The sequence below is a fragment of the Haliotis asinina genome, chromosome 5 (genome assembly GCF_037392515.1).
Source record: "Haliotis asinina isolate JCU_RB_2024 chromosome 5, JCU_Hal_asi_v2, whole genome shotgun sequence".
NCBI lineage: Eukaryota > Metazoa > Mollusca > Gastropoda > Lepetellida > Haliotidae > Haliotis > Haliotis asinina.
Genome location: NC_090284.1, coordinates 22,245,878 through 22,271,832, shown reverse-complemented (window position 1 = coordinate 22,271,832; position 25,955 = coordinate 22,245,878). Strand labels below are relative to the sequence as shown.

General features: G+C 38.0%; 1 protein-coding gene across 1 annotated transcript in view; it reads left to right on the top strand.

Moving 5' to 3' along the window:
- The window catches only part of LOC137285053 (stress-activated protein kinase JNK-like), a 67,335-nt gene that overhangs the window by 17,990 nt on the left and 23,390 nt on the right, over window positions 1–25,955 (top strand). The window contains exons 3-4 of the mRNA XM_067817243.1: window positions 6,555–6,684; window positions 21,004–21,062. Coding sequence (XP_067673344.1) covers window positions 6,555–6,684; window positions 21,004–21,062 — 189 coding nt within the window. The remainder of the gene's footprint in view (window positions 1–6,554; window positions 6,685–21,003; window positions 21,063–25,955) is intronic.

Genomic DNA, 25,955 nt, shown 5'->3' with positions numbered 1-25,955 from the left:
CCCACATGATCTGACATGACACCCACATGGTCTGACATGACACCCACATGGTCTGACTTGACAAATCTTGAAATGTAATTAGGGCATATCAAGATTTGAACGATTGGCTTGATTCTGGAACAGATTGCAACGCTGCTAAGCTAATTGTGACATCATTCATGATAAGGCCACAGTTACCTCCATCTTTCTTGACAAACTTTACTGGCGAGTCATATTTCATTCTTCTACTATTCCTTTTGTCTCAAGCATTTGCTCGCTGGAGGTCTGTGTTCGTTTCCCCACATGGGCACAAGGTTTGAAGCCCATTTCTGTTGTCCCCAGCTTTGGTGACCTTGGCCAACTGATTTGGGTGCCTTTACTATTTATGGGTGTTTTTTGTTATTATCAAATTTTTGTATATTTAGGGACTAAGCGTAAGTCTAGCATTCAGGTTGCTCTGACTCATTCACTCAATCAATCAATCAATCAATCAATCAATGTAAAGTCACATTGTGGTCACATTACCGCAGACACATCCAGCATATCACCCACTGTGCTAACAAGCCTTTAGATCATATGGCTAGCTGTGTAGCATCAAGTATGAATGATAATGGATGGACATGCCAGATATGTTGACTAACCACTACCCTTGGGATCTTCCCAAATGGTCCGATTCAATTCCTCAGTTGTATTTCTCGGCAAAATTACAGGTTGCCGTTTGTTCAATGGCAGGTGGCTAGATTGTGAATTATTCTGATCTGGAACAGTTGTAGGTGCTGATGTTAATTATTTATGATGCCATTACAATCTGTCAGCTCTGATACTGAAGTGGGCGATGATCAGACCTTGGTATGTAGGGCTTAGTACACACTTGTGAAGAGTTGAAGAGTTCTGTAGCATGTTCACCAGCAGGAATTTACCTTGAGTCTTCTTATTTGAAGGTCCCTTGGACTCATAATCCTGATTTTCAGGGGTCTTGGACTATGAAAAGGAGGTCCCTGACACTTATATATTCATTAATACTATATTGTAATACTGTTGTAATTCAGTTACCATTATTGTGTTGTGTATCATGATCATCACATTGTTACAGCAATTAAACTGAAAACGATACCATAACCCAGCTAGTAGGAAACAGTGATATCTTACTGTTACTTGATAGAAATTTTACTAAAAGTGTTTGGACATTCTCTGTGTTTTTGCAGATGCGCTAATAAATATTGTTGCGTCTGTTGTTACTTTTTGTGCATAAAGAATACATGAATTTGTGTAACATAAATTCCTTCACCAGAGTCCAACTTTCTTCTCCCCATGAAACACTGATCTAGATGTGTTCTGTGGCTGATCGTGAGAGTATTTACTAGACTCTGATGCTCTTCCATTGTGCACTATGGTATAGATGTGAACAGATCAACACTGTGCACCTACCAGGCCAGGCAGGTTTTGTCTTGAGTACATAGATAAGGTTCCATCTTTGTTGGAGTGATCAGTGAACACACTGTAGACCAATATCAGAGATTATAGCCTCGCAGACATTGATGGATTCATGTTGGAACTGTACTTGATTAAAGACTCAAGATTAACATGTAATACTCTTGATGGTAAAATGAGGACAAGAGGTGTATGTCTGATGCTTGTCGTAATCAAACTGTTGGCTGTGCTGAAATTTAGCAAGCAGTGTGGAAAACAGGTTTTAAAGTGATTGGCTCGTGAAGTTATTGATGAAATATATTGAGAGTAATATACAAAGTGATTCATTCACCCACTCATCCAATCACCCACAAAGATTGGAAACAATCACTCAAACAGCCCTAACAGCTCTAATGCTGGCTCAGCCACCCACTAACCTATCCATGCACTTGCTCACCCACTCAACCACTCACAAAAAAATTGTCCTTGTGGTTTGGTAGACTGTTAGTTTTATGGGATCATATTGTGGCAGTGGGTGGGGGTGGGCGTCAGGACACTCACACACTCACTCAGAGCTGACTCAAAGTATCATAAAGGATACAGTAGCACTCACACAGGGCTGACAAAGTATGAGATGGGATCACATGGTATCACCCACACACTTACTCAGAGCAGACACAAAGTATAATAAAGGATCATACAGTAGCACTCACACAGGGCTGACAAAGTATCATAGGGGATCATACGGTATCACTAGTAGTGTTTGACCTTACATAGTAGGTGTCAGGACACTCACTCACATTCCAATCAGTGTGTTCACAACAGAACATAATAGATGTAATCAGGAACTATTTGCACTCATCAATACATAATGCAGTATTTAGCACTGAAAGACATCTTACAGACTGACGCCAGTAAGTAGGATAACGAGACATATAGACCTGGATAGCCAAGGTTCTACTACTTGCATACTGAGTGCACTGTATCACACAGATCAATAGCTGTAGTTCAGGAAATATCGGTGCCATCGATCCAGACTACCATTCTCTACAATTCCGAAATCTGAAATATATATTCTCATCAGATTCTGGAGTGTGGCCTCCATCTTGCGTGTTTATCACCCTTGTGCTCATGCCAGAATTACATACTGTCAACTCTTTCATGACAGACGATCATGATGCTAAAGTTTGCCCCAGTACCGTTAACTGATAGTCAAGTATAGAGGAGCATGAAGGGCCTCTTTGTGCAATGTATTTAACTTAATGCATTGTCAGAAAGGATATGGTACCGTTTTTATGACTTGACTCGAGCTCATTGTGATGTTTTATGACTAAATTCTAGATTGGGTTCTTGATGGCTCCATCCTCTGAAGCACTGCAGAATTCCATAGCTTAGACATGCAACAAAAACATTAGCTGAGTGTATTGAGGTTTGTTCCATAAGAACCATTTGCCCATGTCAGGAAGTTTCGTCAAAGCGGAAAAACTAAAGGCGTCGTCAAGCAACTCCAACAATGACACAGTTATATTACAAAGTTTTCTTCAAAGGATATTTTAACCGAACTCACTCATCAACTAAATTCGCTGTTGCTGTTGCTGTTGCTGTTGCTGTTGCTGTTGATGTTGCTGCTGCTGATGTTGATGATCCATGTGATGCTGAGCATCATCATGATGCAGAATAATGATGATGCTTATGTAGACTTTTGAAAATTAGAACTAATTTTGAATGTTCAATATCTAAACCTCAGTATGAAGGTGAAATTAATTTTCATGAGTAAATACCTTGTAGCTTGTGGTTAGGTCAGATGGTGTTCTCATGACAAGGTAATGACCAATGGCTGAATTGTTTGTAAATAACAGAGAACATTATGTTAAGATGTTTTGTTGATAAATGAAACTCTCTACACTAAATTTTCTCTACTCAGAATGATGTGGTTCAGTCCTGTCTTAGACAGAACTACCAAAATGAGTAAATTGCCTACTTTGACAAATCCTTATTGCATGAAAACTTATGTACCTCCCTCTAATCAAATTACTCTGAAAAAGATGGGCATTTGTTCAAGGAACGACAGTAACTAGATTCACAGATGGCTTTGATAACATGCAGTTCATTGCATATTCCCCGAATACAAAATTTCTGTATACCTTCTCAAAATCAGTGTCAAGAAAATTATATCTGACTGGGGTGATTAACGAATCAATATAGATAAAAATGAACCATTTCTTCAAACAACATACCTAACTTGGTACGTAGCTAAAAATTATTAAATATGGGGTGTGCCTTTTTCACCACGATAGTTACCACTACTCAAGCTGGCATCTCCAGGGTTAGTTTGACCTGTGTATTCTTCAGCTTCAAGGTTTGCAATTCTTGCTGATGTAATCTTAAGATTTTAAAAAGTTCAAATTCCAGTGTTGGGAACTACATTCTTAAAGGAATGTAAAGCAGTGTTAGTGTATTTATGGCATACAGTTATGCTGTTGCTTTTTGCCTCCTGTAGGCCTCCTTGGTGTGAGGTGGCGCAGTTGTGAAAGTGCTCTGCCTCACTGATCATTTTCAGTTCGGTGTGTGAAGAATTGTTTGGTCTAATAAAGTTGATATAATGCCCCAAACCAAACTAGCTCATTACAGAAAAAGATATGTTATGACACACGGTTGGAAATAAACCAGTGCCCGATATCCAGGTCTAATTTTTTTCTGTGGGGCAAGCAGATTTGTATATCACTCTGTACCGGTTCCAGCTGACTTTCCAATGTTAATTATGTTGCATATTTTAAAAAATCAACAAGAAAATAGGCCAGTTATCAGGACAAGTGATTTTGCATGTGCAACTGGACCAGAGTGCATTAGCAATATTAGCAAAAAGCTATTTCCACCCCTGTGACAGATACTTGATAAGGGTATGACTGAACTGTGTTATCCAGTGTGTAGGAAGTTGTGAGGAAAGTATCAGTGCTGCAGTTTAACTGCATTATGAGTGAGTGAGTGAGGGAGTGCAGTTTTACAGCACTTCAGCAATATTGCAGGAACATCATGGAAGAGGATACAAGAAATGGCCATTGTACCCATGTAACTGGGTCTTCACCATGACAAGTGAATGCTTAACCATTAGACTACACCAGCTCCATACTGTATTATAAAGAGATTTAGTTTGGTAAAGCCAAAGTGAAATCATGGGCAATTTGGTCTTAGACAAACACAGATTTATCTCTGTAGGCTATCATTAGTTAGGAAAATCTTTCCTTAACATTCACCAGAATGCCTTTGTTGACAGAAGCTAAGATATTATCAGTTCAGCCTAGCCCTTGGTTACAAGGATTTGTTGCTATGCTTTGTGAAACAAAAGCACATCTTTTATCCAATTTATACCTAATTTCGATGAATTATATCACAGGATCGGCAGTAATGTTGCTTGAGTTAGTGTTTCATTGTCACATAAGCTGGACACCTACATGCTCTGGTTAAAAAGATGCTGTCATTGGCTGGAAACCCACATACTCCAGTTAAAGGGGCACTAACATTGGTTGGACACCCACTTACATTGGTTAAAGGAACTCTTGACATTGGTTGGACACCCACCTACACTTGTTAAAGGGGCACTGACATTGCTTAGACACCTACCCACACTGCTTAAAGGAGGGGGCTCTGATATTCATTGGACACTCACCTACACTGGTTAAAGGGATGCTGACATTGGTTGGACACCCATATACACTTGTTAAAAGGACTTGGATACTGGATGGACACCCACTTCCTCTGGTTAAAGGAGCACTGACATTGGTTAGACACCCACTTACTCTGATTAAAGAGGCACTGACATTGGTTGGACACAGACCTACACTTGTTAAATTGACTTCGATACTGGATGGACACCCACTTACATTGGTTTAAGGGGATGTTGACATGGGCTGGATTCACCTGTCCTATTTACTCGCTCACTTACGGTCCCATCCTCACCCTCACTATATCACCCACACTCTCACAAACAGTACAAGTCTGAAGGGTTTCTATGGTGGATAGCCTAAACAGAGTTCTGCAGAAATTCAGCAAACAGGACACAAGTTATGAAAAAAAGCTTGAACACACCATCCACTGTCTTTTTGAAAAAATACCAGTGAAGGTCTAGGTTAGAATAATGGCCTTCAGTATTTCATGCTTGTCATAAAAGACGACTAACAGACTCGGTTCATAATTTCATCACTGGATTGTCTGGTCCAGATTTCATTATTTATGCGGCCCTATAGCAGGAATATTGTTTAGTTTGGCATAAACTAAACTCACTGACTTACTTCATGAAAGAAATGCATTTGTGCTTTAAACAAGAGCTGGCACAAGAACATATCCTTGAAAATGAAATTTATTTGACCTAAATAAAGCAATTTTATCAAGATATTTTTCGTCAGATATCTTCAACCGTGTGTTGTTATTTTAGTTTTGTTTTGTTATATTTTCATGTATATGGACCATTGATAAGTTATACAGAATGGATGAAAGTGATGTGTAGATGTTTGATGAAAACTAAAAATTCAAATTGTGTATTTATATGGTAATTAAAATCAGCCTGGTGTAATTCCCTTGGTGAAGTCACATTTCTTTTGTCATGAATTTTAAAATGCATGTTAAAATTTATACGAAAAATACTAGTAAACCTTTCAATCATGAAGAAACCCAGGTATTATGAGTTAAGCTCACTGTTCCTGTCTGTAATAATTATGCCCTACCTCATCACTACCATACCCACATTAACCGTTATTGCTATCTCTGAGTAGAGGCTAGATTAAACTAATGAGTTTCATGCAGAGCGAGGTCATTGGTTTAAGGCTTGAGCATGTAAGATGTTCTTGTTATTGCCTTTCATTAAATATTCTGATTGGTATTGAATGAGAAAGATATTATCAACTTAATGCTATTAACTATATGCTATTAGCTACATGCTCTTAACTATATACTGCAAGTATGATTTGCTTCTGATGTGCTGGTTGCAGGATTATAGATGAAGCGAAAACATTTCATGGTTTCCAAGTAAATGTGTAAACCACAAATACATTTCTTGTACATAGGAAATGCCAAAAAACTTCTTTTTATTTACGGATTAGTTGGCTTTATTAATATGTATCATGTCTGTCTTGCAATGACTAATAATTGTTACGGCATGTCTGTTTCAGTGCGGCCTGTGACACACAGTCTGGTCACATGGTGGCCATCAAGAAGCTGAGTCGGCCCTTCCAGAATGTCACACACGCGAAGCGTGCATATAGGGAATTTGTGCTCATGAAATTGGTCAACCATAAGAATGTAAGTGACATGCTTTCCACACATTTTTTTCATGTTTTTGTCTTTGTTCAAATTTTGTTGATCAAAACATTTTATTGGTTTGTTGTTAAACTCAGCAATATTCCGCCTACATATGGTGGCAGTCTGTAAATTATCGATTCTTGACCAGACAATCCAGTGATCAACAGCATGAGTATTGACACAATGACATGTCAGCCAGCCTGACCACCGTATGTCATTAGTCGCTTGTGCGACAAGCATGGGCTACTGAAGGCCGATTCTGACCCAGATCTTCATAGGTTGATGAAAAGAAGCATGCAAAGAGCTGAGTGAGGGTGTTAATGGTCAGGTTGTTAGAACAGCAATGATCCAGCACTATTACAGTCTGTAACATTTAGGTACCAGACCAATTCCTAATGTCATATGTAAGGGAAGCCTGTAACAGACTTGTCTCAGTTGCACCAAGAAAATATGACTCAGTTTATTGTGTAAAGTTGTATCCTTCGTTCATGCCAGAAACTTGTGATAATGAATTTGAATGCCCAGTTACACTGCTGATGTTGGTGTTTGCCAACACAATATCTCTGCATGTGGATCGAGTCAAACTGGTAAATGTCTTAGGGAAGTTTGGGGTTTCCTCCCGTGTGAAGCTGAGATGCCATAGTTGGGATAGTGTACAACCTCACCTCACCTCACCTCACCTCACCTCACCTCACCTCACCTCACCTCACCTCACCTCACCTCACCTCACCTCACCTCACCCATTTTTCCTGACCTCACAATGACTGAAAGTGATGAGGATTAAGAGCCCACAAATAGTCACAATCAATCCATAGACAAACAAACTTCCTGACAAAAAGTATAATAAAGTGTTTTTCGTTTTAAAATATTCATCAAGGAGGCACGACTTTCATAGCACTTCTCATATTGATCTCATATTGATCTCATGAAGCGATGACTGCGAGCAAGTAGCCAGTTTGTAGCGACTTTCTGCTGTTGCGCCTTAGCTTATCACATTGTCTACCAACAGTTGACCAGACGGAGATAGAGAGGGGCCCTTCTTGCTCCCGGCCAAAGTGTTGGCATGCTCAACCAGCTCATTATGGTGGAGGAAGTTTTACTGTTTCCTGTTACCAGCAAACACATCTCAGTCCAATGAGAATAGGATTCGTTGTGGTGTTTGGACTGTGAGTTATCAGTCTAATGTAAGTGTTTGAAACCCAGTACTAGCTGACTCTGAGAAAGTGGTCCGTTGTTACTGACAAATTGTCAGCCTTTCAAGCTAGGTCGATGTTGAAGTTCAGAGTCTCAGGTCAAGATTCCTAGCAAGTAGACTTTTTGATTGGGGATATGTTTGGTGATATTGATTGTATTTGAAATAGATTATTGTCAATCACAGGTTTCTTCTCATCAAAGATTTTTCATATTTGCTTAAGTTTAGGTTCTTTGCCAGAAAAGGTCCTCATCTGTGCCCCTTGTGGGCAGCAGAAGGTGAAGTAGGTCCCTATACCTCACCATTAACCTTGTGAGATTACCGGCAAACGAGAAACCATGTTTGTCTTTCATGCCTATTACTTGAAGCACAATTTCAAGAATGAAAACCCTGTCACTAACAAAGTTTGCTAGCCTTCCTGGGGCCCGTTTCACGAAACTCTCGTAAGCCCAAGATCTCGTAACTTTTCTCGTAGCATCCATAGCTCCTATGTTACAGTATAGGAGGTACAATGGCTACGAGAAAACTTACGAGATCTTAGGCTACGAGCGTTTTGTGAAACGGGCCCCTGAACTTGATTTGAAGGAGTCATTCCGTCTGAGTTCAAGTTATGGTTCATTCGAGTACAGATCAGTGATCAACAGCATGAGCATCGATCTATGCATTTGGGATGTGATGAGATGTGTCAACCAAGTCGTCAAGCCTGACCACCCAATCCCTTTTACAAATTTAACATGTAATGCTTAAGCATGGGATGCTTAAGACCAGTTCTAACGGGTTGCTTTTTTAAAAATAATTGACAGTATCCATAAATTTTAGGAAAGGTACAAACTCTAGTTTATATGTTGAAAAATGATAATAACCATTAGTCAGGCCCCCTTAAGTAGTGGAAGGAATTACGGCAAATTTGAAGGAATTGCATGTCAAATGTAAACAAACGCAGCCCACTCGCGAAACAGTTGCATTGATATCAGTAGTTTAGCGGTAATAACAGAAACACAGCGCCCCTATCGGAAACAGTGTCGGTAATGCTTGAAACACGCTTGGCAATCTTCGGAGATTTCTCGGCTCCATTCCGTGATGTCCAGATAACAACAATAGTTTAGGGAACCAGTAGGTGGAATGACAGGATCAAGTTGTCTCTACAATCACCTGATACCTGGCACCTCTTTGATGTGAGATTCTAAATGCTAAATTGCAATACAAACATCATCAAGCATGGTTCTGCATGTTTGATAGGACATGACTCAGTTGGTATTTGAAATTCCCTGTCCAGACCGTAAACTGGATTTCCGGATATTTTGAATGTGGTATGTGGTATATATTTCGCTTTGCATAAATATGACCTGTTCTGGGTAACTGTGATTTGGTTAAGCTAGGTTCTGCTTTAGTTGAATGTAGGTGTACTTTTCTACTTTGTCTTGGTGAAGAAACAATTTTTTTTTCTCTTTATTGGTAGAATGGACATTTTTATTTCTGCTTAAGAAATGTAAAAAGCCATTTTGAAGTTGAGTGTTACCAGCTCTGTGTTATCAAGAGCTATCAATAATAGATGGGAAATAAAGAGGGACCTTTGATGCTATCATTAAAAATAAATCATCAGTTTTAGGACAGACCTCAGAGCGTTCAGAAATTAGAACTAAAATGACGGGAATATTGAATTGAATCCTTGATTTAATGAAATATGCATATGAGAAAATTGGGGCCTGCAGTATAATTGGTGGAATTGACATTACAATGACAGAGAGAAAAACGTTGCCTGCAGTTGTCACCAGCTTTGGATAATTGTCTCTGATTCACACAGGGACACCTCTCATACAGGGGTCAGTGGCTCTGACACAGCGTGTCACTATTGTGCCTGAGTCAGTAAGGCAGAACCTTCAGTGACACATCGGGATGAGAAGGAAAGGGACAGTTGTTTTAACCTTGTCAGAGATATAGCAGTGCTGTCACTATGGCATCAAGTAATCCCAGCTTGAACTGACAAAGCTGTGCTTGATAGCTTCACTGATGATCAGTGTTACTTGTGTATGATGATGCCGCGTCATGATAGTATGGTTCCAAGTGTCAGCTCTTGTGACATGGAGGCTTCGTTGACACCTGGTACTAGAATTAACCTGATATTTCAAGGAATGGCCATTTTGTAATCTTATAGAACTTTCATTCTTGGATGCTTGAGAAATATTAAATATTGATTAAGATCCAGTGAATGAGTTGGGGACTTGGGTTTTACACCACTGTTAGCAGTATTTCATGCTGATGCATGGAATGGGCCTATGCGAGTTTTGTACAGGAAATAACCAGAGCACTATCCATAATCATAAATGTGAGTGAGGAACTTTGGTTCTACACCAATTTTAGCAATATTCCAATATTCCAGCAACATCACACTGCGAACAGTAGAAATGGGCATCGCACATTGTACCCATGTGGAGATTCGAACCCTATCCTTAAGTCTCATGAATTGACATTTTAGTCATTATTGTGTCATTCTGCGCCTATTAAGATCCAAGACAATATCCCAAAGTCACCATGCATGCAGGAGTTTATGTCCTGTGATACGTGTACAAACTTTTTGACACCCTGACATGGCAAGACTTCTCAACTGTCTCAATTATTAATTCAAGTATTAGGTCATTTCTTTCTTGGGAGAGGTGTAAGGCTAGACGGCTGTCTGCATTATTTATGTGCAGATCAGAATATTTTCTGCAAGGTTTACTCAAAAGCAAAGCTGTTTGATGATGATATAGCTTATAATTATCTGAGGGCAATTTAGAAGTTTGGAAGTACAGTAATATTAAATTTATGGATAACTTTTATTTTGTGAGTGCAACATTACGGTACCACTGTGATATCTGACAAGGTACAAGATTCTTTATTGAATTGTCGCACCCACAATATAAACAAAGTTGATATCCATAAATTTGTCATTATTGATAAATAAAATGTAGTTTTGCAGAATGTTTCTGTTGAGCGGAACAGGGCCCTGTCAGTGAGCCTGACTCAGTGAAAAGTGTTTTCATGAAGCATTGTTTATGTGAGTTCTGTCATGACAGTTCTAGTTTCAAATAACAGTAATACCAATCCATTGGGAGTATTTTCCGGATTTTTACAGCATCACAAATCCTGGTTGACTAAATAAAACAATAAATAAATTGATGTCTAGGTTGAACTGACATGAAAAGTATCTGTCTCTCTCTTTAATTATTTTATCAAAGCTTAAATAGAAATGTATCGTAAATCAGGATCTATATTGCCATATATTTATCTGGGACCAATCATTGGGCCCCAATCTGATCTAGTCCCGACTGCTTGCTGTCATGTGACCAGAAGCAATTGGAAGAATAGTCCAGCCAGCTAATACGCCATTTCCCCTTGAATACCAATGAAAGTGAGGTGTTTAGTTCATGGCAAAGGCGTTTCTGGTTCGTTAGCTTGGTATGACTTTCTGTAGTAGGAACATACTGCGTGGAGAGCCTGAAGCTGCCATGCTGTTACCAATCTACATTTGCATGGCTACGATTTAAACACACACTTGGTTGAACTTGTTCATCTGCCATGTGGTAATTCAAGGCTGAGAATTTGATTGAGTGATATTGTTGATGAAGAAATTTTGCCTCAGGGATTGTGTGTAGAAATGGATTTTAGGGCTATTTTCACTGTAAATAATTCTTTTATCAATATTTTCCTATTCCATGACATATTTACATCATTCAGAAGGATGTTGTGCTGTATTTTATGAGTACTTTGTAAATCAGATCAAGGTGACCCAGACGTATTTTGCTAAAAGAAAAATGACAAAGAAAACTTGGTGACCTAGAAATTGTATTTAGGAATTTTACTGTATATAGATGGTGGTGGTAGTCCTGATGATGTTGATGATGATGATGATGATGATGATGGAATCTTGAAGGGCTCACATCTAAGCTCCTTGGGAAGTAAATCTTATGTCTGATCGTAAATATGATCGCAAAATATCTGAGTATCACAGTTGTGAGATATGTCCTCAACCTCAACCTCAACCAAACTGCCAACATGACTAACTCTTCATTCTCATGAAGGCATTGTATTTGATTTGGTGTTGAAGACTTAGCAGTTGATATGGAGGAAGTTGTCTCCTGCAGTCTCTTCACTGCGAGATTGTTGTATAATCCCTATCCAGTTTTACTTTGTACTTCCATTGGTGGCTACAACTTTGCCAGTATACAGCAGAACTGGTGTTGAATCTCATCTGCCAGAAAATGTTTTATCGATCAAATAAAGTCTGTTAATGTTTCTTTTGATGTGGTTTGATCAAGCCTGGTGAAGGAACCAGAAAAACTCCAGAAGAGCGTAATTACATTTTCCCTTCACTATTATCTAACTCTTATTAATTTCGGGGGTGGGCAGTGCAGGCTAGTGACTTCCTTCAGTTCTGTATTGATTGTTCCAGGAGTGACACACCATGTAATTGGATGTTGGCAGTGGCACAGTGGGTCCATCCCAGACAGTTGGTGGTTTGTCCACTCATGTCTAGTTGATACGGATGAAAAAAGAAATATATTAGAGTCGATTATACAGCTGTATAGCGAGCACCTTGATGCCGAGGGAGAAGGCTCGGACATTATGCTTACACTTAAAAAACCTTTACTGGGCACATACTTTACTTTCTCAAGACTTCTTTATCTAGGAGGTTAACAGTATACATGTACTACTCTAAAGACTTTTCCAGAATTATTCCTGAAAGTAGACACTTCTTTAATGCGATGCATGAAATTCAGTGTTGAATTAATTCTAAAAAAATATATTTTGGACATTTGAATATTCATCTTCCTAACAGATGCATCTGCACAGAATGAATGGTTTATGGGCATGAAACCAAGAAAAAGTATTTCAGATGACAGATGAGCATATTCATTGTTATTGACAGATATATGTACAGCCCATCCACCACGTCTGGCGAACGAGTGTCTTTATATTTAATTATCAGATGAACATGCCCTTTTTATCATGATTATCTGATTTCAAAGTAGAAAATCACATTACTGTGCAATAAATCGTTTTGGGCGAAGGGACATAACTCTACCATTGTTTATAGGGTTACTGGCCAATTATGGTAATGATGTAATTTGTTGGGCGCAGTGTCGCTAACAACCTCATTAGAGCTTACCATCCTTGTGCTTTGTGGGATTGTCCCATACTGATGTTTCAGGAAAGTGATCAATAGACTACTACGACTTATGGGAGAGGCACGTATTGTACTTGGATCAACATTATATCGGTGAACGGCCACTTCAGTGTTCCATATATGTTACAAGGATGGACTTGTCCCCGAAGGAACTGCATGCTTAATGTTCATTGGAGATTGGGAGGGGACAGTTGTTCGAGACAGTTTGTTTCATCAGACAGTGTTTCAAGAAATAATTCATTTCCCTTTTTTTTCACCAAATCATATTCTGGGTTTTTTTAAAAATTTCTTCATGGGTAAATTGTTTTGTGTGTTAAACTGGATGCAACATCCCAGTAGTCTTTTATACAGACCCTGAAGCAAATATATCCAAGAAAGCCCACGCAAGTCTAAAAAATGTGGCAAGTCTAGATTCCCCTAGCTTCAGAAAGTGAAGAAAGTCTCCGGGTTCCATTTCCTTATGTTATTTTTTTTTTACTTCAAACTTTTTTCAGTAAAATATGTTCATTTCAGAGACTAGTTATTAGTCTACATTAAGGTGTGTTTTTTAAAAGGATCATAGTTATTAAGAACATATATCTGTCACACCAAGACCAATAAAAAGGCTGCCCTTAGGGTATAGGAAGATTGAAGAATGGTGATAAGAATATTATGTGAGTTGCACGTTGTTATTTTTATATCTGTCCATTGTCCCCTCGTGAGTACAGTGTGTGATACCTATTTCTGGTCGCCCTGTATAATACTGCTGGAATATTTCTGAAAGCTGAGTACGCCTAACTCATTCACTCTTTTCAATGATTGATTTTTTCTGTCTGCTTATGTTAAGCAGTGATCAAGGAAAACAATCCAATACCTGCCATTAATACAGAGTAATCTACAAACAGATGAGTTTATCACTGTAATCATCTCTCATTAATAGTTTTGTGCCTCTGTCCTTTACAACAGCTCGTTTAGTTATTGCATCTGTCGTGTCCTTAGCCATTTATGTAAAATATATCTTTAAACAATTGTTTTCTTGTAAAAGTGACCAAATATGGTGAAGGTTTAGTTAACATTTTGTTTTGATCATCAAAGAACATTTTCTTTGTGGTGTGTTCTTTCAAATTAAATCATAGCATAAAATATCTTCAAAGCAACATTAAATTATCTGCCTTGAAATAAACTCAAGTTTGAGCAGTGCTTCCTGAAAGCAAGATGTATTTTCATTAGCTTAAGATTGTGCAATCTGATTGACCAGCAGCAGCAGCAGCAGCAACTTTTATGGTACTTCCTGCATAACATCCTCATCTATAAACACACAGCCTTCAGATCCCATCGATGTTGGACCCATCTTCTTTCTACAGTCATGCCTACCACTCAATCACATGTGGAGAAAACTGCATGTAAACCTCTCTCAGCTGACAAGACCTTTCCACAACTGGACTATTTCAAGCAGAATCAATACACTCTGCAGTTATTAAAAATTTCAGCTTTTAAGAAGCCTGCTTTAATTAAATTATCTTTTTTTCGGGCTTACAATATGGCGGATTTTTTCAGAGATGGGTTTGTCTTTGTTGAGTGTAATCAGTTGTCTTGTTAACAGCGAGTAACATTTTAACATGGATGTATTGGGAGTAATTTATTAATATGGATATATACTGGAAACATTAACCTGGATATACATGACTGTAACATTAATTGGGATATATGCGTGGAAGTAACATTGACAGTGATATGTACATGGGTGTAACATCAACAAAGATATATACGTGGATGTGATGTTAACAAGGATATAGACATTGGTGTAGTGTCAAGGATATAAACGTGGATGTGATGTTAACAAGGATGTAGACATTGGTGTAATGTCAGGGATTTATACGTAGATGTGATGTTAACAGGGATATAGACATTGGTGTAGTGTCAAGGATATAAACGTGGATATGATGTTAACAAGGATGTAGACATTGGTGTAATGTCAGGGATATATATGTGGATGTGATGTTAACAAGGATATAGACATGGATGTGATGTTAACAAGGATATAGACATGGATGTGATGTTAACTAGGATATATACATGGATGTGATGTTAACTAGGATATAGACATGGATGTGATGTTAACTAGGATATAGACATGGATGTGATGTTAACTAGGATATAGACATGGATGTGATGTTAACTAGGATATAGACATGGATGTGATGTTAACTAGGATATAGACATGGATGTGATGTTAACTAGGATATAGACATGGATGTGATGTTAACAAGGATATAGACATGGTTGTGATGTTAACAAGGATATAGACATGGTTGTGATGTTAACAAGGATATAGACATGGTTGTGATGTTAACAAGGATATAGACATGGATGTGATGTTAACTAGGATATAGACATGGATGTGATGTTAACTAGGATATATACATGGATGTGATGTTAACAAGGATATAGACATGGTTGTAACAAATGAAAGTGATATATACATGGGATTGACATTAGCAGTGATATATTCATGGGAGCGTCATTAACAAAGATATATCCATGGTTGTATCATTAACAGTGATACATACATGAAAGTGACATTAACAGGGATACATACATGAAAGTGACATTAACAGTGATACATACACGAAAGTGACATTAACAGGGATACATACATGAAAGTGACATTAACAGGGATACATACACGAAAGTGACATTAACAGGGATACATACACGAAAGTGACATTAACAGGGATACATACATGAAAGTGACATTAACAGTGATACATACATGAAAGTGACATTAACAGGGATACATACATGAAAGTGACATTAACAGGGATACATACACGAAAGTGACATTAACAGGGATACATACATGAAAGTGACATTAACAGGGATACATACACGAAAGTGACATTAACAGGGATACATACATGAAAGTGACATTAACAGGGATACATACACGAAAGTGACATTAACAGGGATACATACATGAAAGTGACATTAACAGGGATACATACATGAAAGTGACATTAACAGTGATACATACATGAAAGTGACATTAACAGGGATACATACATGAGAGTAACATTAACAGGGTACATACATGAAAGTGACATTAACAGTGATACATACACGACTTTAATTGGGATACATACATGAAAGTGACATTAACAGGGATACATACATGAAAGTGACATTAACAGGGATACATACATGAAAGTGACATTTACAAGGGATTTTTTCATGAAGGTGAAATTAAAAGGGGTATACATTATAATGACATTAAGAGGGACACACACGTGCGTGCACACACACACACACAGACAGAGAGAGTGGCAACTCATTTGGTACTTCATGGTAGTAGTTCTCTGTCTCGAATAACACTGACTTATGTATTATGTAAGGAAATTACCCATGTTTTGCGAATGCAAATGGAGGGAGGGAGAAATCTATCTTTCTTGTAAGCAAGATGTACCAATGGCTGCAAAAAGATTTGTACCCGTGCTTCAAACAATTCAAAATAAACATTCCTGCAAATGTGTGTGCATGTACATTTCATAAAATGTATCAATAGTTTTCATTAATGTTACCTGTTCTACTTATAAGGTTGAATTAAATGGCTGTTTATTAACCTGTTTATATGAAAGTGTGATAGTAGTCCAAGCATATTGAATATTGTACATCACAGGAACTAAAGCACATATGGCAGTAATGGCTACATGTGATCTTCTAGCACATGTGTAAAGGCTAAATGTAGACACTGAAATTAGTTTCATGAAAAAATATCAGAACTATACGCAAAATATACATCATAATAGGGGACTTTTATTCGAAGGATAGGGCGATTGTGTTTACTCGTGTTCAACCAACCTTCACCTCAAAGAAATTGCCTAATATGTACAACGATATTGCCATATGACATCCTAACCAATGACTTCAAAATGGTGGCTTCACTGACAAAGGTAGACAGGATTTTGTGAGGTCTCTTGTACATAAATATGTGATGTAAGTAGTCAGAATAATTAAGTAGTCAGAATCGTTCTATCTGTGTATTGTTATATGTTTTTTATCATTTTTATTGTGAAAAAGAGAAGACGTCTGAAATACTGATGATTACTGTTGTCGTTCAGCGTGATTTTGCTTTAGTCTTGGCGTCATGCTGCATGGAAACTACATATGAATTATCAAGTCATTGCATGGCATTTTAGTTTGCTATTTGTTGCTGCGATACTCTTCCCCTGCATATTCTAAACGTATGGAGCCATAGTAAGCAATGATTAGCCAGCTGGATGTGCTGCATTTCAAACAAGCGAAGTCTTTCAAGCAAAGTCTTCATTTTCACACTCAATATCTTACGTTTAGTCTTATCTAGGTAGGTGGTATTGGCAACAAAGACTATTTGTAATCTGATTCTAAAATGTATCGGGAATTCAGTGATGCATTTGTGGCAGCTGACTATGAAAAATATGTGATGTAATTTTCGTCTCAATACCGGCCTTCACGAAATGTGATTTTGTAAGCAGTATGCAATATGGCGGAAAGTGCACTTTGGCGTTCGTGTAAGTATGTTTTCAAAAACATCCCAGCTGATTAAGGGTTCATCAGCGATGTTTCAGAATTATGATGAGCCCTTACATGATACTTGATATTGGTGGTCATCAATACATCAATATATATCAATCGATATGCTGTTTTTAGAATTCATTACTCCCAGTAATTATCAGATTTTCACATTACAAAAAATACAGCAAACAACACTGTGAATCGCGATTTTATCTTGTGTCTAAAATAGCGACATTTACGATGAATCATATTTTGAAAGGTTATTTTAAGAAGTTAAGCTTTGTCTGAGATAATAGTGGGTGGTCTCACGAAATTAGAAATTTTCCATAGAATTCAAAACTATTAAGTATATATGTGTGTGTGATACATTTAGAACTTTATTGGACTTCAAAGTGAGGTAGAAGAGGAAGTACATGTATGTCCTTGTGGACCCGAGGGCTTAAGGTGTTCAGCAAGATAAGTACTTGTTCAGTGGTCCCTCAGGACCCATGGGTTGTTGTACCCTCAATGCTTGTTTATGTTCCCTTCAACCTTCAGGCTCAGGGAACATAAACAAACATCAAGGGTACATCAATCCATGTACCCCTCCTGTCCATTGAACAACTTATGACATACATGGGAATGACATTAACAGGGATATATACATGGGAGTGGCATTAACCTGGAGATAACAGTGGGTGTAACATTTATAAGGAAGGAAATTTGTTTTGAAGTAACATTTGTTAAGAGGAAAATATGCTTTGAAATTATACATATTTTGAGGACAATATCCATAGAAGAAGATGGAATGTACATTATGGATGAAACTAATATTTATTAATGGGGAAGCTTAATAGAGAGTATGCTTGGGTTTTACATATACATATCTCACTTGGGAAATATGTATTTTTTCTGACACTCGTTTTGTAAAAACAATATGACACACTCGCTCATGTATTAATCTCTCTGTATCCTTTGGAGTTACATATACATGTATTAACAGGCAAATGCTAACAGAGAACACATATATTCTGAATCAGGCATGAAATAAATGTTTGAGTGATGTATTTCCTTGTTCAGCATGCGTCAGTCAATCTCTCGAGAAACAATTGCACATTATATCAATCAATATTTGCTAATGGTGTGTCAGCCGTGTGTTGCAACATGTTCCCTGCAACTAGCGTGTCAACGGGCATTACGGAGGCCACTATCGTGACAGTGTGGCCCACTAGCATCGAGTTCTGCGTTGGCAGATCCGGAACATCGTATCAATTCTCACATGAAAATCAGTATTTTTCACAAGATTCATTTAACTTATCCAAACTACATTGTGACCATTTTTCACATCAGCGTCAAACGATGTCTTGGTCCTTCTGTTGACGGGCATTGCGAAACCTTTGGAGAAGGTCATTTTTAGGATGAAAGATGAGGTGAAGACAAGATGTGAGCCATTATTCAAACAGGGACCATCGCAATCATACTCAATAACATCTGTATTCCAAAATGATTTTACATCGGGTCACAGGTCCTGTGATAATGCGCATGGTTTGCCATGTTTTTTTTTGAGCAGATTAAGTACATACCTTGTAGTAGACACCTTTATCTCACACATTTGGTACTTTGTGTAATGTGATGTAGATATGAGCGTACTTGATGAGCACAGACACCTAGATGAAAGTTTTATGTGGCTTATTGCCAAATATTGACAGACGATTATCAAACTTCCGCTTGCTGCTATGCATTTTGGGTTTATGGCTAAAATTATCTGCAAGTTAGCATGACAGATTCATCAATAACCAATTTAATTTTCTCATTTAGCATGTTTAAGGACATGTTTTCCCCCCCTTCTGGATGTCGTACAAGTACATGTCATACCCTAAGCATTTGGAATTTCACCCTCATCATAGACTGCCAGATCAAAGTCAGGACTAATTTAGCCTTGATGGGTAGTAACCATTAGAGTTAAAAATGACGGGCATGAAACCGGTGCATAACCTTTGTGTTATTTCTGAGCATGCCAATAGCTACTTGTCTTTAGTTATAATCCATAAGACCAGTGAAGGTCCGGGGTAGAATAGGCCTTCAGCAACCCATGCTTGCTATAAAAGGCAACTATGCTTGCTGTAAGAGGCGACTAACAGGATCGGGTGGTCAGTCCCGCTAACTTAGTTGACACATATTATTGGTTCCCAATTGTGCAGATCGATGCTCATGCTATTGACTGATCACTGGATTGTCTGATCCAGACTCAATTATTTACAGACCGCCACCATATAGCTAGAATATTGCTCAGTGTGCATAAAACTAAACTCACTCACCCATAACTTTGTCAGCATTATAAGCTTGATGATTGGCTCACCAGTCTGGTGATCAACTACGAGCTGTGCCAGTTTTGTTTCCCCTACATTAAGATTCTCTGATGTGATAAAAATAGATGTTAAAGCAGCATCCTTGGTTATAATTGTACCATCGATGCTCATGCTGTTGATCACTGGATTGTCTTATTCGGATTAAATGGTTTACCTGCCGACCTTGGTTATCCAGTGTATTGAGTCTTTGTTTTTTAATGCCAGGTCAGGTCAAGATGTGAAAACATAGCACTTGTTGTTACCTTGCCTTACACATGGCATTAAATAAAGGGATAAACACAAGGAGTAGTTGGTTGAGAGACCAGTGTTCATGAACAGCTTCTGACCCTCTGACAAATCTGGCAGATTCACCAGTGGTCAGATAGAAGTCACCAACCCGCCAGCTCCAGTGTCTGACTGAATATTTCACAATGGCTTTGTGTGAAGTTGTTATTTGCGGCATGTGAACTTGTTTGATGTTTATGAATCTTATGTTTGTTATCATATAGTGTTAATAATTTCAATGCCAATTATAAGAAATGTTAAATCTGAAATGTTTGTTTAACATTATTCTGTGGGTCCTGTGAATTTTCAGTGGGTCGGACAGAAATCTGAAACTTACAGGACCCAATGTCCTGTTACTTTGAAACACCTTTGTGAACTCTGAGAAACAGTAAACTAGATCTGTCTGGAGTATCCATGTTTACATGTGTGTTAGTATATGCAATAATCCCTTGCATGTTTCTGTGACAGTGAAGTTAAACATTCAACTCCTTTTCACCAATGGCAGACTGGTAGCGTTGTGGTGAAGGTGTTCACTCGTCACAAGGTTCAATTTCTCTTATGGGTACAATGTCAGAAGGCCATTTCTGGTGTCCCTTGCCATGATATTGCTGGAATATTGTTAAAAGTGGCGGAAAACTAAACTCCCTTGACAATTCATAGAGCAACAAAGAAATATTTTTTTTGGAAGTCATTAGCTATGTGAAATATATTCTTTTGGATTACATGTATCTGAACACGAGATAGCTGTAACGCTCTTTTAGCTATTCATGATGCTGTCTCACCGTGATTTAACCCTTTCATTTGTTTCTCTGTTTCAGATTATAGGTTTATTAAATGCTTTCACACCACAGAAATCTTTAGAAGAATTTCAAGATGTGTAAGTATATGTTTCTGCTGTGTTATTCATGGGCTCTGGCCCACAAAACGATCATTGTGCAACACCAGTCATGAGTCCATATTAAAAAAAGTGTTTGTATTTCCACCATCCTTATGCTACGATAGCTTTGTCGAACAAATCCCTGGTTAATATTGTCATCAGATGCAATATTCACTATTATCTCCCTGATTATGCATAAAATAGTCATGGTTAAGTACAAGGCAGTTGTGAAGCATAGATGTTAAAGCACTTGCTTGTCACGCCGAAGACCTGGGTTTGATTCTCCACATGGGTACAGCCCATTTCGGGTTTCCTTAGTAGAAGTAGAATTACTCAGTCACTAGCACTTAGTTATAAGCACTGCTGATGTCTTTTAAGTGTCCTAGAATCACATCAATTTATTTCTACTGTAAGACCAGGAATAAAAAAAGGTTTGGCACCTCAAAATAATATTTTTTCTAAGCAAGTAAAACCACATCAATTAATGCAATCATATACTGCAAACCGATTCTTATTATATTCAAGAATAAGTTCTATTTCGTGTTGTAAAACATACGATGAAAAAAGAGCTGTCAGACATTGATCATGCATGCACAATATCTGAGGAGTGTTCTTGAGATTGGGAAACACTTAAAGAACAGTTAAACTCATTTTTGTGGTACTCTTTTTACCACTGCATATGAAAGATTTCTGGTTAGTCATAAACCGAACACCATTCTTTTTTTTAAAAAAACTTGTGGTTAATTAATACCAAGTGCTTAAAAGTTGCTAAAAAGCCGTCTGCTTCTCTCTCGCCCGCAAACGAAACCACAGACAGGTTACATAACTCTGTTGCCAGAGCCTTGCAGTGACGTCATAAAAGGAACGATTTTCAGTTAGTTGTATAGAAAATGTGTAGGAAGCTTGTCATTTTGCTGATTTCTCGACGTCACCAAAGACATGCCGAATTGTTGTGATCTTTAATGTACATATTGACAGTTGTTTGGGATGTATAGTTTGTTTTAGAAGTGCAAAGATCAACAACCTTATTTTAAGGTGTTCGTTTGTTGTTTTGTTGTTTACCGTTGCATTCTACAATGTCTCATATCAATGACAGGTGCCTGTGAATAATGTTCTAGACCATATAATACAGTGATTGATATTGTGTGTATGCTCAACTCCATCAGGGTACAGTGATGCTATGTCGAACAAGGCACCAAAACTAACCGCTCCATCCTGGACACCACCATTTTCAGGCAGTGAAGGCAGGCAGCCTGCAAGGACAATTCTAACTCTGTGTGTTTTTAATGGGTGGGACAGGGCTGCAGTATTGGACAGTAAAAGTCCCGTCTAACTCACAAGTCAGTATAATTGTACTGTCAGCACAAGAGTAACTAAGTTTCCTAGTATAATTTGGATAGAAACTCAAGTCGTTTTAAATTGAAAGTGAGCCCCAGTGAGTGAGTGAGTTTAGTTTTATGTCCGCACTCAGCAATATTCCAGCTATATAGTATGTAAATAATCAAGGCTAGACAACACAGTCCAATGATCAACAGCATGAGCATCAGTCTGCGCAATTGGGAACCGATCAACCAAGTCAGCGAGCCTGACCACCGGATCCTGCTAGTCGCCTCTTACCACAAGCATAGCTGTATTTTTAAGGCAAGCATGGGCTGCTGAAGGCCTTTTTCACCCCTGACCTTCATGGGTCATGAACCCTAGTCAGTGGGGAGACTCAGAACATGAGAATCTTGAATTGCTCCATTTTGGGCTTTAGCATTTCAGAAAGGGCTGGAAGGAAAGTAATGCATTTCAAGGGCTGTTAGAACCTTGGTTTGTTGGTTTGATCATAAAAGTTTATCATCAGAGACTTGAGGCCTTTCTCTCACATAATGCTGACTGGTGTCATTTAACTTAAATGCTGTAGTGTTATTGCTGTTCGTTCACTTACATGCTTTCTGAAAATATACAGAATCTAAGGCATTGATATGAAAGACGGTCAGTGCAGAAGCAGTCACACTGACATACTCAATAGCTGTGCCGCACAACGTGTTCAGAATATGTTAGATGAAACAGTCTCTTTGATGATATCTTCTTTTTATGGGGCAGTTATGGCATGGGGAGATTAAATCCCTGTATTTTAGGAATGAAATTTTTAATCCTCATGTAAGTCTTTTAGACTGTGTCCCCATGAACTACTGTGAAATCCTAAGTGATGATTTTTTGTGATTTGCCTGTTATGTAAGTTTCTGGGCATCCAAACAAAGTTTCTGGATGTCATTGATGTACGCAAATCATATAATCAAAACTTTCAATGGCTTCTTCAAGCAGCAACTTCTCAAAGGTTCATCTCTTCAGAGAAACATGTTTACATGTATGGGTGATTAGCCGATTACATGGGCAACAAAACAGGGTTAATTGGTGAAAGAAAATGGATGTTCACATGTGAATAACAGGTAAAATGCCTCAAATGAGCCAGTAGTACCCTCAGTTACAGCTGTCTACTTTTTATGAAGAAGAGAGCAGGGATGGGTCAACTTTGTTGACCTTCATTTGACAAATCCACCTCAGGACAAGGCCTTTTGTATTCTTTTCAGCTGGGTAATTAAGGGGATCTGTGTATGGCTGACATGAAAAAGAAGTTATAGGTTGTCTTGAAAATACTGAAAAAATACAGATTTTACAGAAAAAAACTGAGAGAGGATGGGCGGGATGTTCGGAAAATAAAGTTTAGAAATACAAATACTTCTTACAATGACGGAAAATATAACATCACTCAAAAGCACATGGAGGCACTGTGACACAACTACTGCATTAAACATAGTCTTTCAGTCTTCCAAGACATTTAAGCAAATACAGACCCACGCCAGATATATTTAGACACATGACATAATTTTCATGTTATTTCTGTGTAGCACAAATAATGGTCATGAAGTGATTTTCGGATGGGTCTTTCTAAATTCTGACAGGCAAATGTGAAATCATCTCTGCTTTGTGCTCATAATTTCTGTTTTCAGACCACGATTTAACTCATGACAATATTTACCACCTTACGTATGGTTCCACAATGCACAATCCCATAGTCTACCATGTTTAAGGAGTGCATATGTTGATTTATTGGCTGCCATTCAGTAAATAATCAATATAAAATTAAACAGAAATTACGTGTAGATAAGATGATTCCTCACAAATGTGCAAAATTTTACTTGGATCGTACAAAAATTAAATTTATGAAAATTATTTATGCTACAGTAAACTAACATATAAGTCTGTGGAAGTTACATCAAGTTTCTGAAAATAACTGGCATGAGTCTGTCGCTTGTTAGTTACACAGACCTTTGTCCTGAGGAGGTTATACAGTTTAGCATTCTTTTTGAAATCAACACCACTTAAAATTATGCTGTGGAACCATCAGTTATGATAATATTATTTCAGATTGCAAGAACTCAGGGATATAAATTCTTTGGTGCATGTTACTGTTACCATGTTGAGGCTATCAGATCATTTCAAAACACAAGAGAATGACTAGATGTCACCATTTGTCATGTGACTGTCACTCCTGTACCAAGTCTGTTGCTGATGATTCTGGATCTGAAGGAAATTTGAAGAGCCATTTTACTTTTGACAAGGCTGAAGATAATCAGTTGATTCGCTGTGCACGCAGGTGCCTGAAATTGCTTGTCTCAGGAAATCAGTCTTTGGGGACCATGTGAATAATAAGTCTTTAGCATGGTTCCACTTATCAAACGTGTAATCATCTTCAGAAAACCTTTCCTATCTGTAGATACATTTCTGTGTAATAGGTTTTGAGTTAAGTCTGAAATTGTTTGGAACAGTGCCTCTTCATGTTATCTTGTGCTTTTTTTGAGGTTGATATATGGCACAGTGTGGTTTGAAGATTGAAGCAGTTTCATGCTGACATACAGAAAGGTTTCTGATGTCATTAATCAAAGTTTTAACCATGTATGTTTTTACGTCATCTGTGTAGTAAAAATGGCTATCTTTGTGTGGTTATATCTGTAAAGGTTTGATTATTAGATGCTTTCATTATCCAACTACCTTTTTGTTTTGTGATTAAAGAATGACATACATTCTTTGTCAGCAAAATTGGAAATTAATGAATTTTTATGAAGTTAGACAGAATAGCAAAGCACAGATTAATGTGGAATCTTCAAGAGATTGCATTTCAGGGGAACTATTTTGATATCACGTAGGCATACATTTTGTGAAGTGGGTTGGTGTTTATGACGCAGTCATCCGTGTTGTGTTAAGTGACAGTCGTAAGAGGGATATTTTTTAAATATTTTCTTCTACCATATGCATTCTGTTGAAGTGAAGCAACATTTGTGTTATCGATTTCATTTTATTTTTAGGAGAACACTTAGTCACTTACACAGTTCTGAAACATTTCAACAGTCGCTTTATCAAAGTAAAACCATGAGACAGTATGTTGTTTTTTTCCTGATCATCTTGTGTCACTCAGCATTCTTGCTGGTGGTTTTTACCGAAGTTGTAAACATCTTCAACCTTCTTCACCTTGTATTACTGGAATCCTGTTGTAAAAAGCATTAAATCTATCCCACTTGCTCATTCTCCCATATTTCCTCTCATGATGCAGATCTGTATGATGTAACATGAACAGCAAGATGAATTTGGAAAGTGCTTGATTCTGATTGGTCATCCAGAGGTATCAAACGACCATAACAACCACTGTGAAGGTCCAGGATAGAATAGGCCTTCAGCAACCCATGCTTGCCATAAAAGGCGACTATGCTTGTAGTAAGAGGCATCTAACAGGATCGGGTTGTCAGGCTCGCTGACTTGGTTGACACACGTTATCAGTTCCCAGTTGCACAGATCGATGCTTGTGCTGTTGATCTCTGGATTGTCTGGTTCAGACTCGATAATTTGCAG